Source organism: Capsicum annuum, chromosome 2, assembly GCF_002878395.1.
Source record: "Capsicum annuum cultivar UCD-10X-F1 chromosome 2, UCD10Xv1.1, whole genome shotgun sequence".
In the NCBI taxonomy this organism is placed as follows: domain Eukaryota; kingdom Viridiplantae; phylum Streptophyta; class Magnoliopsida; order Solanales; family Solanaceae; genus Capsicum; species Capsicum annuum.
This window is the reverse complement of record NC_061112.1, coordinates 61967534-61982609: the sequence shown is the minus strand read 5'-3', so window position 1 is coordinate 61982609 and position 15076 is coordinate 61967534. Positions and strand designations below refer to the sequence as shown.

The window sequence follows — 15076 nt, the reverse complement described above, 5'->3', positions numbered from 1 at the left end:
TAACTCTGTAACTATTCATTATATATTGACAAGCTAGACTCTCATGCTTCCTTCTTTGTTGAATGTGGATATGGCCCGATTAAAATATATATATATATATATATATATATATATATATATATATATATATTACGTGATATGGATATAAATATCTGTGTGATATATTGCTTTGTGTAACTTTTACATGCAGGATTTTGAAAGACATGATTATATGTTGAAAGACGACATATGGGCAGATCAGTACGAGCAAAGCGGTTGTTCTTTGTTTATGAAGATGCAAGTTTCAAGTTTAATATCTTTTTATTTATGTTTTTGGTTCTAGCATAAAATTTTGAGTGGATTAACAAATAAAGTGATAGAGTTAGCAAGACTTAATAGGCCACTACGTTTCATTGTGAAAATTAAAAAAAAAAAGTAATTCTTATATGTTATAAATGTACCATATATAGTGAATGTCTACTTTACCATCTATAGTGAGTACCTATTTTCTCATATATTGTGTATGCTTATTTATGAAAAAGTTACAAACCCAAGGTTACTTTTTCCCTATAAATAAAGGGGTTTTCCTTCATTGTAATCATCTCTCAAGAGAAATAAGAAATACTCTCTCTATACTCTCTACTCTTCTTCTTTATTCTTTATTAGTTTATAATATGTTATCAGCACGAGACTCTATCGTCTCAAATTTGAAGGCTAAGGCTAAGGTATTATTTTTCTTCTCTTTTTCATATCGCTAACTATCTTATAAAGTGTGAGTTCGTTGCCCTTCAAAGTTTGGGCAAGAACTATATTTCATGGGTGCTGGATGCTGAAATCCACCTAGATGTTATGGGTCTTGGAGGCGCCATAAAGAAAGAAAATACAACATCTAGTCAAAATCGTGCTAAGACTATGATTTTCTTACGTCATCATCTTGACGAAGTACTAAAAATTGAATACCTTACTACTAAGGGTCCACTCGTATTGTGGAATAGCCTAAAAGAAATATTTGACCACTTAAAGATGGTCATTCTCCCAAAAGCACGATATGAATGTATGCATCTGAGATTTCAAGACTATAAGTTTGTTCATGAGTACAACTCTGTCATGTTCAGAATTTCTTCTCAATTGAAATTATGTGGAGAGACGGTCAAAGATGACGATATGATGGAAAAGACACTCTCCACTTTTCATGCCTCAAATGTGCTCTTACAACAACAATATCGAGAAAAGGGTTTCAAGAATTATACTGAACTGAGTTCTCATCTTCTCGTGGCTGAACAAAATAATGATTTGTTGATGAAAAATCACGAGAACAACCTACTGGATTTGCACCATTCCCTAAGGTGAATGATGTGCACGCTCACCATACTAGGCGTGAAAAAGGTCGCAGCCCTAATCGTAGACGTGGTCGTGATGACCAAGAAAGAAACCCTGTTCCGGGTGTTAATCACTCATCGAACATAAAGAGAAAAGATGAGAAATGTGAAGAAATTACCTTTTTTTTATGTGGTGGAAAAGGATACTATTCACGTGACTGTCGTGCTCTCAAGCACTTGGTTGATCTTTATACTATTTCTGAATTTTGCCCTATAAATAACATGTATTTGCTAACTGTGGATCCAAAGTTGTGTTTGTAGTGATTTTATTTTCGTGCAGTATTATCTAAAATTAAGGTATGATTCACATTCTTTGTGTTATATAAATATCATAAAGATTACATTTGTTTATGTTTAAAATAATCACAACTTACGATACTACATCTATTATGTAACTAATTGTTTAATAAAAGGTAATTAATAATTTATTAAAGATTTTCACTTTGTGCAATATATATTTATTTTGTGTATATATTTTTATTTGAAGATATGGATAATTTTCAAAGTAAGCTATCCAATTGTGAAGATATTTGTTTGATTGATTCTGGCACTACACATACGATATTCAAAGACGATAAATATTTCTCTCATCTAAACATCGGCAAGATTAATGTTACTACAATTTCTGGTAGTGCTAATTTGATTGAAGGCTTCGGAAAAATCATTATAATCTTGTCCAAGGAAACTAAACTCATCATAAATAATGTCATATTTTCTCCTAAGTCTCAGAGAAACTTGATGAGTTTTAAAGATATCCGTGAAAATGGTTATTATATTAAGACAATTGATGAGATAAATCTTGAATATCTTGGTATCACCAAGAATGTCTTTAGGCAGACATGTGTTATAGAAAAGTTTTCTGCTTTATCTTCTGATCTTTGGACAAAGATTTGTGCAATTGAGGCACATTCCATAGTAAACAAGAAGTTTACTAATTTCAATACTTTCGTACTTTGGCATGATCGTCTGGGACATCCTGGATCTATAATGATGAGACGAATCATAGAAAATCAAATGGGCATTCATTAAAGAACTTGAAGGTTCTTTCGAATGGTGAATTTTCATGGAATGCAGGTTATCAAGGCAAGCTGATTGTGAGGCCATCGCGAATAAAAGTTGGGATTGAGTCCCCCGCGTTCTTGGAACGCATACTTGGGGATATTTGTGAACCCATTCACCCACCTAGTGGGTCGTCTATATACTTTATGGTCCTAATAGATGCTTCTTCTAGATGGTCTCATGTGTGCCTATTGTCATCTCGTAACTTCGCATTCGCAAAATTGTTGGCACAAATAATACGATTACGGGCACAGTTTCCTAATAATCAGATTAAATCTATTCGCCTTGATAATGCTGCAGAATTTTCATCCCAAGCATTTAATGACTTTTGCTTATCGATTGGGATAAAAGTGAAACATCCTGTACCTCATGTTCACACTCAAAATGGCCTTGCCGAGTCATTAATTAAACGTCTGCAGTTGATAGCAAGACCATTGCTTATGAAAATTAAGTTGCCCACTTCTATTTGGGGTCATACAATTTTGCATCCTGCAATACTTGTTCATCTTAGATCGATAAATTATCATAAATTTTCTCTGTTGCAATTGATTTTGGATCAAGAGCCTAATATATCTCATTTGAAAATTTTTGGGTTCGGTGGATATGTGCCTATAGCACCACCAAATTGTACCAAGATGGACCCCAAAGAAGGTTAGGAATTTATGTTGGGTTTGAATCACCCTCCATTATTCGCTATCTTGAACTATTAACGGGAGATATGTTCACTGTTTGATTTGCAGATTTTTGATTTGATGAGATAGTTTTCTCAAAATTAGGAGGAGAAGATAGTGACATCCAAAGAAAAATTTTGTGAAAAATCCATCATTATCTCATCTTGATCCACGTGCTTCTATTTATGAGCAAGAAGTACAAAAGATTATTCAACTGAAGAAAATTACAAATCAAATGTCTGACACATTTACAGATTTGAAAAGGATCACTAAATCACATATTCCTGCAGAAAATGTCTCAATTCGAATTGATGTCCCTAAAGGACCTTCCACTAGTGTCATAACTCATGAATCTAAAGCACGCTTGAAGCATGGTAGACCATTAGATTCTAAGGATCGAAATCCTAGAAAAAAAATAAATGGTCAAGATGACACTACGAAAGATCCATATATGGAAGTTCAAGATTTGAGCAATATTGATATCCCTGAAGGAATCAATGAGCCTGAGACTCAAGAAAATGAGGAACTATTCATAAATTCAAGTGATTTTAAAACTCATTTGAATCGATCTGAAATAATAGTGGATTATGTCTTTGCATATAATGTTGCAATAAAAATCATGCAAGATAGTGAGGATCTTAAACCTCGATCTGTCACAGAATGTCAACAAAGAAATGACTGACCAAAATGGCAAGAAGCAATTCAATTTGAATTGAATTCACTTGCTAAACGTGAAGTTTTTGGACCTATAGCTCAAACACCTAATGGTGCTAAGCCTGTTGGCTATAAATGGGTCTTTGTGTGAAAAAGAAATGAGAAAAATAAAATACAAAGGTATAAGGCACGCCTTGTTGCACAAGGTTTTTCACAACAGCCTGTGTCGATTATGACGAGACATATTCACCAGTTATGGATGCAATAACATTGCGTTATCTTATTAGTTTCACTATCCATGAGAGACTTGAAATGCATTTAATAGATGTGGTAACAGCCTACCTATATGGATCACTTGATAATGAGATATACATGAAAATTCCCAAAGGATTTAAAATGCCGAAAACATATAGTTCAAAGCCTCGAAAAATGTATTCTATTTGATTGCAAAGATCATTGTATGATTTGAAGCAATCTGGACGCATGTGGTATAACCGTCTTAGTGAATATTTATCTAAGAAAGGTTATACGAATAATGAAATTTGCCCATGTGTTTTTATAAAGAAAACAACATCGGAATTTGTTATACTTGCTGTCTATGTCGATGACATAAACCTTATTGGAGCTCCAATCGAGCTTCAAAAGACAATTGATTACCTAAAGAAAGAATTTGAGATGAAAGATCTCGAAAAGACAAAATTATGCCTTGGTTTGCAAATTGAGCATATGACAAACGGTATCTTTGTCCATCAATCTGCCTATATAAAAAAGGTGTTGAAAAGATTCTCTATGGATAGTGCATATTCATTAAGTACTCCGATGGTTATTCGATCACTTGATGTGAACAAGGATCCATTCCGACCTCAAGAAAAGAATGGGGAACTCCTTGGTCCTGAAATACCATATCTTTGTGCAATTGATACACTAATGTATCTTGCAAATACTACAAGGCCTGATATAGCCTTTTCAATTAATTTGTTAGCAAGGTATAGTTCTGCTCCTACTAGGAGACATTGGAATGGGATCAAACACATATTACGGTATCTAAAAAGGACTACCGATATAAGCCTATTTTATTCTAAAGATTGCAGTCCCGATCTTGTTAGTTATGCTGATGCTGGGTACTTATCCGACCCGCATAAAGCTCGTTCTCAAACAGGTTATGTATTCATATGTGGGGGTACTGCCATATCTTGGAGATCCGCAAAGCAGTCTGTCGTAGCCACCTCATCGAACCATGCTGAGAATATAGTTATTCATGAAGCAAGCCGAGAATGTGTGTGGTTAAGGTCCATAATACATCTCATTCGAGAAAGATGCGGTTTGAAATGTGACAAAGTACCCACAATTTTATATGAAGATAATGCAGCATGCGTAGCACAACTTAAGAGGGGATTCATAAAAGAAGATAGAATGAAGCACATTCCGCCAAAACTTTTCTATACAGATGAGCTCTAAAAGAATGGTGATATTAATGTGGAACAGGTTCGTCAAGTGATAATGTGGCTAATCTATTCACCAAGTCTCTTCCAACTGCAACTTTCAAGAAGATGATGCACAAGATCGGAATGCAAAGGTTCAAGGATGTTCTCATTAGGGGGAGTTAATACACTTTGTACTCTTTTTCCCTTACGAGGTTTTGTCCCACTAGGTTTTCCTTGTAAGGTTTTTAATAAGACAGCATATATACGTATTATCTATCAATTAGACATTCAAGGGGGAATGTTATAAATGTACCATATATAGTGAATGTCTACTTTACCATATATAGTGAATACCTACCTCCTCATATATTGTGTATGCCTATTTATGAAAAAGTTACAAACCCCAAGGTTAGTTTTCCCCTATAAATAAAAGAATTTTCCTTCATTGTAATTCATCCCTTAAGAGAAATAAGAAATACTCTCTCTATTCTCTCTACTCTTCTTCTTTATTCTTTATTAGTTTATAACATTATATTCAAAGTGAAAAATGATATTGAAAATTGGAGTCATGTTTGGCCATGAAATAAATTAGAGTTTTTTCTAAACTTTTGTTGATGTATACAGAGAGAGATTTTATTTACTAATCACAGGGTTGGTATTACTCAATGGTATTACAAGCAATATCAAAACTACAGTAACATCTATATGCATATGGTATCGCAAGCAATAAGAATGCGATTGCATCTTCTAACTTTAGAGATGTACTCAGCTCAGTAAATTTAAGTTACCTACTCTTTCAAAGAAATCAACCATATCCATTCGTTGATTCAACTTTATTCGTCAAAGTTTAAGCATATGAAAGGAATTGACTCAAGTTTTTGTTTTTGGGTGGGATGTGCACCTAATCCTTGCTTAGTTTTCATCCATAATGTTGACCACTAGTGGCGCTAACGAGTGGGAGCTCCTTGCACAACTAAAAATGCTTGTGCTCAGATTCACGCTTTATTAAAGGTTCTGGATTTAAATCAAATTGATACTTAAAATTAATATATGCTTCGACTCTCTCTCTTTGCCGTTCAATCAAACCAGTAAAACAAGCCATATTATACTCATGATTTACAACGTGCAATCTAAGCCCAAACACTATCATTAAAAATAATAATCATGATTTATTACAACAGGCATGGAGAAAATGAAAACCAAAGATATACGTGGCAGGGAGAAACAAGGTATGTTGCACTACTACGATACTTTGAGAAATGAACGTAGCACTCTATCCAAGTCAACTTCCAGAAGTAAATCACCAATGGTTTAACCTAAAATATCTGTTTTTTGTCCGCTCGCTTCAGCTACAGCCCTCACAAGGAAAAGCATTTATAAACATACATGACTACAAGATACCATGCTGGATGTTCTGGCGAATCCATTCAGCTAAGCACCGGAAGACGTTCCAGCCAATCAAAAAGGGACCATTTGCATTTAAAACACTAGAAAAAAATCACAATCCATCACTAAACTGAGGCACAGCAAAATACTCTTGGATCACAAAATGTTGATAGAGAAACTATGCCAATCCATATTACTATAATTTATGGCAGCCATCCGAAAGTCACTCAATTGTCCAGCTCTCTCAAGTCATATCTAGACTAGGAAGTCAAAATTCTACACCGAATGTTCCTTAATATTTAAATTACAAGGGAGCAGAAGCTTACTGCCAATACAACTTAAGAACTCAAAACCAGATCACATGAAATCCCGTGTGGGACAATCATCTTCTTACAGGGGGTACAACACCACGACCAGGTGCTGCTCCACGACCTGCTGCCTGAGCCTGCAAACATGTTTATAATCAGGCACATTTCATCTCTTCACTAGAAGTACAATTCTTGGCTAGCTATAAAACACAAACAAATTCTTCATGACATCCTTCTATTTTTTCAAAGAGCAATTCTATGTAACATCCTCTCCTCTCCTTCTCTCCCACGAAAGGAAAGGAGGATATGAAATCCCACTAAAGTTCTTGGGAGGATCACAATTCCAACTCACAACAACCTAGAGCAACCAGCAAGGTACTCTTTTAGAGTTATAGTAAAATGGAGGGTAGAAGTAAACGTATCAAGAGCTGACAACTTTCTCAAACTAGACGAACCAAAAGATAGATAAGCTCAACTTCCTCTAAGAAGCAAACTAAGGAACACAGTAGAAGTAAATAAATCAATCTCCCTCCGTTTCTTTGAGCCCCAGATTTTGCAAAATCAAGCATATTAACAGCATATACCTAAATTCTACAAGAGATAGTATGTGGTTAAGTTTTAGCAGTTGGTGTCAAACAGAGAAAACAAGTAAAAGGAATAGAAGCAACGCTCACTTTAGCTCGCATGGCCATAGCACGTCCCCGTCCAACACCAAGTGAAGAACCTTTGCCCTTCAAAAGTGAAATTAAACATAAGTTAAACACGTAACAACTAACATAAGTGAAGTACAAGGATAAAACAAAGATGGATACTTCAGTGAAGTACCTTAATTCTAGCTTCTAAACGCTTGAACATGGGAGCATTCTTAAGCATATCTGGAATTATCATGAACCTGGTGGAAATTAAAGTTCAGCTACGATTTTACCAGGAAACAGCCTAAACTCATGCAATAGGAGCATGTATATTTCTATATACCTGACTTTACTGCCTCTGATAAAAACATGTTCCAGTTGTGACACCCTTCCATCCTGCATTACAAAAAATATTTTAGAAGACCCCATAGACAGAAGGTACATTTCTTTTTCCATGAGCAACTGGATAAAGAACAAAGTATTACAGCTTAGAAGCTGAATCATTCATCCAATACCAGGCATGCAGCAACAAATGCAAAATAAGACTCTGACGTATTGCTAAATCAGCTTTTTCCGGGTTCTTATTTTGTTTTACCAAACCCTCCCAAGTACCCAGGCTTATCATCAACTATCCATAGGAGTTTCAACTCAAGGATTGCAAAAATCACTCTTTTTCTATGGCAAAGGTTCAATAAGATTGGGATGCTTTATGATATATCCTGATGTTTTTTCTTCACAGACAGTGTTAAGAAAAATATCAAGGACAGGGACTGCAGTATAAGAACAATTTCACATTATTTACCAGTTCAGCTAATGCACTGGAGAGTAAGTTGCACCCCACAAGAAATTGGAAGTGAAGAAACTAAAAAAGAAGGAACTTGAGAAACACAATTGGGAAGCGCAACAGAAACATGACAGCAAAAATTCACAAATTCTAAACCTCTTCTTAGCACCTTTACTACCAGGAATACACACTTGATCTAATAGAACATCAGAAAGCCAAATAACAAGACAAACTTCAAAGGCTAGAAGTTTCATATACTGACCGTTGCTATGTTTTGTGTTGTCGTTTATGTATTAATTATTTACAATAGGATCCGTCATCCATATTTTATATATGGATATGGAAGGGGTTGGAAACAGCCTCTGTACCTCACCTGTGAGATAGTGGTACGGACTGCATACACTTGACCCTTCCAGATCCCACTTTGTGGGAATATTCTTGTATGTGTTGTTGTTGTTGTTGCTGTTGTTGGATATGGAAGGTTCATAGGGCTTTGCTCTAGTAGTAAGATCGCAACATGTGATGTTCGGTTAGGTGCACATCCATGTGAGATAGTGGTACGGACTGCATACACTTGACCCTTTCAGATCCCACTTTGTGGGAATATTCTGGTATATGTTGTAGTTGTTGTTGCTGTTGTTGGATATGGAAGGTTCATAGGGCTTTGCTCTAGTAGTAAGATCGCAACATGTGATGTTCGGTTAGGTGCACATCACAAGTTTCAATCATGTCGCAGACAAAACTCTAGTATTTAAGTGGAAAGGGATAGAGGGATGGGCCAATGATCCACCAAGTTTCCAACAATGCATCAAGACCCTCTGAATTTCTTATCATACAATAGATAAACGGATATGGAAGGTGGAGGAGGAATTTATATTAGATGTACCCTTATTGTTTGGGACTAAAGTCTAGTTATATTATTGTTAATATTATACCCTTATTGTGAGGTATCTGAGACTTTTTTTCATGGAAGTCCATGTTTTTTGTCACTTAAATTGACTTTTATGATTTATTACCTCAATTATAAAGGATGATAAGCAGGTAGCAGATTGACATGTTTGCTTGTGTTGCCTACTTAGATATTTCTTTTATATTTGTTTATTTTACTGGCCTTTTAATCTATTATATTCTTTTATGTCACCCATCTCCCCCCCACCCCCACTCCACCCCTCTTATTTACTATTCTTTATCTTGAGTCGGGGGTCTATCGAAAACACCCTCTCTACTTCTTCGGAGGTAGCAGTATGGACTGCGTACATCTTACCCTCCACACACCCCACTTTGTGGGAATACACTGGGTTTGTTGTTGTTGATGTTGTTGTTGGAAGTCCATGTTTTTATGCTTGTGTTGTGTTGGAAATTGGTATTAATTTCCTTGAGCGTGATGCAAAATGATATGTGCAGCACTCATTTCGTTGAGTGTGATTTAAAATGATTTGTGTAGCACATACTCCTGCCTTTTGGAGTGCAATTTAGGTTAAATCACTTCTTAAGACGCATATAACTAGAAAAAGTTGTGATCAAGCAATTTTAGTCAATATTCAATCAAAGGGTGACCTAATGATCAATGAAAATAAGATGGATCATGTGTTAACAAGGTTCAAATCTCAACAAAGGCAAAAAGTTAAGTGATCTGCAACGGATAGAGCAGGTAGCTGGTAGGGATTATGTGAGGTGTGTGTGAGCTGACACAGATACCACTGTATGAAGGGGAAAAAGACCCGCTACTCTAGTGTTTCCCCCTATCACAGTCTAAATTAACCTGCTATCCATGGGCAATATGATACTCCCTTCATCCCATTTTATGTGGCATACTTTGACCGGGCACGGAGTTTAAGAAATAAGGAAAGACTTGGTGATGTTTATCAAATTGTCCTTTATTAAAAAATCTACTACTACTATCTTTAATTATGTGGGACCTTATGAGTGGACCAATAAGGGTAAAAGTGGAATTGTGTCGTTAAATAGTTACGAAATAAGAAAAGGTGACATTCTTTTTGGGACGGACCAAAAAAGTAAATGGTGACACATAAAATGGGACGGAGGAATATCAAATATTAAATTTTGGTAAACAAAAGTTTACAATATATCAAATCCCTCACATACTTGGTTAATTTTTGTAAATTGCTGTGGAGTATTTGATAACCTAAAGAAAAAGGAAAATTTGGTAGTGTTTTGTAGACTTTCCTTGTCCTATGTTATCCTTTTCCAGGAAAAGATGGGATTTTGGAAAATCTGTTCGTTAACAAAGGGATCAAGTTCCTGAAAATCCTGGAAAACAAAGTTTGGAAGTTGATTTTTTGTTATAATGAGAGCATGGGAGTTATTATTCATTTATAGATAGTTATGTACAAACTTAAATCCATCTGGCCTTCCCTTCCCTTACTTTCTCCACACCGTCCCCCTCCCTCTATCTCTTAAACATCTCTCAATACGAACCTGAGAATCTCCAATATGAGCATCTTTCCCCACCATGAAAATAATTTTTGAAGGCATCCTCACAGAATAGAATTAAATAACATCTCAGCGCTTAACACTATTTCATACCTTTTTTCGCCAATTTGTTCATAGGAGTACAAGGGAGCTCATACTTTACATGGAATTGACAGGAGGAGCAGCACCAGATTATTATCCACATTTACCTTGAGAAAAGAGCCTGCCAAAGACTAACTACTGTCTACTTGTCCAACTTCTACGGCTCCATCTCTACTTGATATCCAAAGATCCTCAGCACTTAAATCAGACAGGTTTAACAGATGGCTCTGCCTCTCTTCTTATGTTTGCATATTTAGTTTTCAATCACTTTCGCCTGTGATTTTGATTTCTTCATGTGCCAAATTAAGCATTGAAGAAGCCATGGTAGACTCTTTTAGCTCATTTCACGACTCGTCATGATGTTATCCTTGTAAATACCTTCCAGCATTCTCTTGTTGCTGGAAATCATTAAAATTGCTTTAAACAATAAAAAGCTTGTTCGTTGAAAATATTTGCTTCTGCTTAGCTAATGGAAGATGGTTGGAGATCAGCCAGAGAGCTGTTTTCATTTTCTAATACCAAACAACTCTTCCAATAATTGTATATGAAAGAATAAAAAATCATAACTTTCTTGAAGAATGGAAACAGAAAATGTTCCAATAAGCCATACAGGCCAAAAGTCCTTCATTTTCATAAAATAGAGCTGTTTGGAAGTGTTAGAATATGAGTAGGAATAGGAATAGCATATAAAATCCTATTTGGAAAAGAATTGTAATGTAGTATCCTATTAGGAAAAGGATCGGAATGTATTGTCTATAAATAGGGCCTCAATGTAATAATGTAGTTACAACAATTCAATAATATTTCTCTCCTATATTTCTCACATGGTATCAAAGCTTCCATGATCTTGGTAAAGAATCAAAGAGTTTCCACTACCGGCGGGCAGCTATAATCCATATATGCCGCCCGTCTGGCCAATGATTATGTTAGCAAAAGTTGGGTCACTGACTCACCGTGTGTCTTTCTAGTGACTATTTTCTCATATCTTTGCGTAGCACCATGCATCTGTCCGGTGACTACTTTTTCATATCTATTTTTCTTAGCACCGTACTTCTTTTCGATGACTAGTTTCTCATATCTGATTTGCGTAGCACCGTGCATCTTTCCGGACTACTGTCTCATATCTGAGTTGCATAGCACCATGCATCTTTCGGTGACTCATTCCATATGTCTTTCCGGTGACTCCTCATATCTTTTTCAGTAGGGTCGTGCCATCATTCCGACCCTGCCCATATAATTTCTCTTTTCCAGTAGGATCGTGCAGTCATTCCGACCCTACTCATATGATTGCTATTTCTCAATAGGGTCGTGCCATCATTCCGACCCAACACATATTTCTCTTTTTCTGTAGAATCGTGTCATCATTCCGACCCTACCCATATACTTATTTGTTCCTCAGATTCTAGTCACTTTTCAGCCATCAAATCTAATAATCCGGCGTGTGAGCATGTTCCGGCTAAGTTTCTGGTGACTTTCATGTTCAAGATCTACTTGTCTCTTGATTTCGAGATAACCTGTATATTTTATACCAGTTTTCGACAATTTTCCGGCTACACATCGACTTTACAATAATATTTACTACTTTTCGGATCATTTTTTCAGTTTTTTCCGTTTCAATTGAGGTTTCCCAGACGTTCAAAGCAGTCCTTATTAGTTTTCTTGCAGATATCTTCACCAAGTCCCTCACCGATTCTCATATTAGTTACATCCATAAAAAGCTTGATACAAATGTCTTCTATGCACCAGATTGAGGGGGAGTGTTAGAATATGAGTAGGAATAGGAATAGCATATAAAATCCTACTTGGAAAAGAATTGTAATGTAGTGTCCTATTAGGAAAAGGATTGGAATGTATTGTCTATAAATAGGACCTCAATGTAATAATATAGTTACAACAATTCAATAATATTTTTCTCTTATATTTCTCTCAGGAAGTAAAGACACTTTTGTTTTCAGAAAACACAGTATAATCCTTCATTTGAAGACAACATAAATTTAAGCGAAAACTAAATATTAACTTGCAACAGAAAAATACAGGACAATAAAGACTAAGAGATTGAAATCCAATCAATGAGACATTTGTGTTAGAAAATGAGATTCTTTAACTTAAGCCCAGAACAAGCTATCCCAAAAGCCCGAGCTCATCCCAGAAACAGCAAGGAAGTGGGTGCCATGCTGTAACTACCTCCTCCCAAAATACTAACTCAGATTTCAACTAGGTTTCTGTACTGATATTCAAGTAGGTTTCTAGAAAATGCTCCCACTGCAAATGTAACACCCCAACATAGGATAAGGAGAGTCATCACCAAAACACAGGAGGGATGCTGCATATATAAGTAAGCAAGCTTTAATCCCTAGTAATGCGTTTTAAAGTTGTGCGGGCCTGGGCCCAGAGCGGACAATATCACTAGTGGGTTGGGCCGTTATAAGGGTCTCTCGGGCCTTCGTGGTTCGAGATGCCCATCGTGGCCAGGGCCCCGACTCAGGTCGTGACAAAATGGTATCAGAGCCACTCCTGTGTCAGCCCTGTCAATGTGGGCCAGAATTTGAACTGAGTTTAGGCAAATCTCGGTAAGACGGGGCAAACCTCAGTCCTGAGTCTAGGCAAATCCCATTCGGTGGGGCAAACTTCAGCGAGGATGTTGAGTCCATAAGGGGGTATATGTAACGCCCCAACTTTGGATAAGGAGTCCCACATTGGCAAAACACAGAAGGGATGCTGGGTACATAAGTAAGCAAGCCTTTATCCCTAGTGACGTATTTTAAAGCCGTGCGGACCTGGGCCCAGAGCAGACAATATCACTAATGGGATGGGCCAAGAGGTCTCTCGAGCCTTCGTGGTTCGGGATGCACGACGCGGCCAGGGCCCCGGCTCGGGTCGTGACAGCAAGTACATGATAGCTAAGACTACCAAGGTTAAGCATCCAAACTAAAGAGACATTTGACAAATAATCAGGGTAGAAATGCAGTGTAAGGCTACATACAATAAACCCTTATATTTCAACCCTTACAAATGCAGTGTAAGGCTACGTACAATAAACCCTTGTGTTTCAACCCTTACAGCTTTATTGAACCAGGCTGCCCATTACTCAACTACTTCACTATCCAAAATAATGGTCAACACAACTCGACGCCTAATTTTTCCATCTGACCTCGAAATAATTCTTTATTTTTTTCAAAAATAAATTTTACCTAATTATAAGCTACACAAGAATACTACGAATAATGTGAGATTATGTGGGCATTTGGCCATGAAAAAAAAAATTGGAGTTGGAGTTAGAGTTGTGTTAGGTCATGAATATCGAGAAGTGGGAGAGTGAAAAAAGTGAAAATTGGTTGAGACTTGTTTTCACTTTTCCAAATACAGTGAGTTTTCATAGCCAAACATCATTTTTTGAATAAAGAGAAAAAAAAAGGGAAAAAAGTGAATTCTCTCATGGCCAAACGGGAACTAGGGTTTTGTTGGATATAAGAAACAGCAAACACGGCATTGATAAAAAGTTAAAATAAAACGGGAAATCAAGCAAATTAGGAACATGTAAGAAGCATACTTTAGCAGTGTAAGTGATACTTTCGAGCTGGCAATTCCAGTTGTCCTCGCACTCAACCATACTTCCTCTGTAAAGTTCTCCGCTCTTCATCTCTACAGTTACTATATGCCCTGTCGCTTCGTGTAGAAGCTTCACCGGTATTCCTAAGCTCCGACTCATTGCTACCTTTCTTCCTCGTTAATCTGACAATTTTCTTTTGCACCCCAAACAATCTATGGAGAAATCGAACAAGACGAGTGCAGCGAAGTCAATAAAACTTTAGGGCAAATATTTCCAGTTCCTCTGCCGATGGATCAAGTTTGATCTAACGGTTCGTATTTGTTGTCTAGGCTTTCTTTCTTTTCTTATTCTTTTCTTTTCTCTTCTTTATTTTCTCTTTTTTCTTTTTTTTTTTTGTGAAGCTTTATCTTATGGCCTTTTATTTTTCGCAAAGATTGTCCAAATATAAGGCTCGGTAAAATTTCCTAAGATTTTAAAGCACCATTAAAAATTTTAAAAACACTTTGCATGTCAAAGAGAGCTATATATTAATACCATATCACATGGTGATCTCCAATGAGGATGTCCATATGAAGCTTCTTTTTAGTTGGTCTAATATAGTTGAGATGACTAATCTTATGTCTTTTCTGGATGTCACTTTTAAAATCAAGGATTTAGATTTAGTGAAATATTTTTTAGGCTTGGAGATCACTTCTCATTCTTCTGACTATCTTAT

General features: G+C 36.3%; 1 protein-coding gene across 1 annotated transcript; it reads right to left on the bottom strand.

Annotated features, from left to right (window-relative positions):
* Positions 1–6718: 6718 nt before the first annotated feature.
* Positions 6719–14849, bottom strand: LOC107858560 (small nuclear ribonucleoprotein SmD3b). Its single transcript, XM_016703289.2, has 5 exons — positions 14362–14849; positions 7836–7888; positions 7686–7752; positions 7535–7591; positions 6719–6997 (listed from the first exon to the last, which is right to left on the bottom strand). The coding sequence occupies exons 1-5, from the start codon at positions 14518–14520 to the stop codon at positions 6935–6937; spliced, it is 399 nt and encodes a 132-aa protein (XP_016558775.1). The 5' UTR covers positions 14521–14849; the 3' UTR covers positions 6719–6934.
* Between the last annotated feature and the right edge of the window lie 227 nt (positions 14850–15076).

Bases quoted from the DNA above. Each gene is read 5' to 3' on its own strand.
- LOC107858560 (XM_016703289.2), bottom strand. From the start codon at position 14,520: ATGAGTCGGAGCTTAGGAATACCGGTGAAGCTTCTACACGAAGCGACA. The intron at 7,753-7,835 runs GTATATAGAAAT...AATTTCCACCAG, and splicing joins ATCAGAGGCAGTAAAGTCAG to GTTCATGATAATTCCAGATA. The intron at 6,998-7,534 runs GTGAGCGTTGCT...ACATGTTTGCAG, and splicing joins CTATGGCCATGCGAGCTAAA to GCTCAGGCAGCAGGTCGTGG.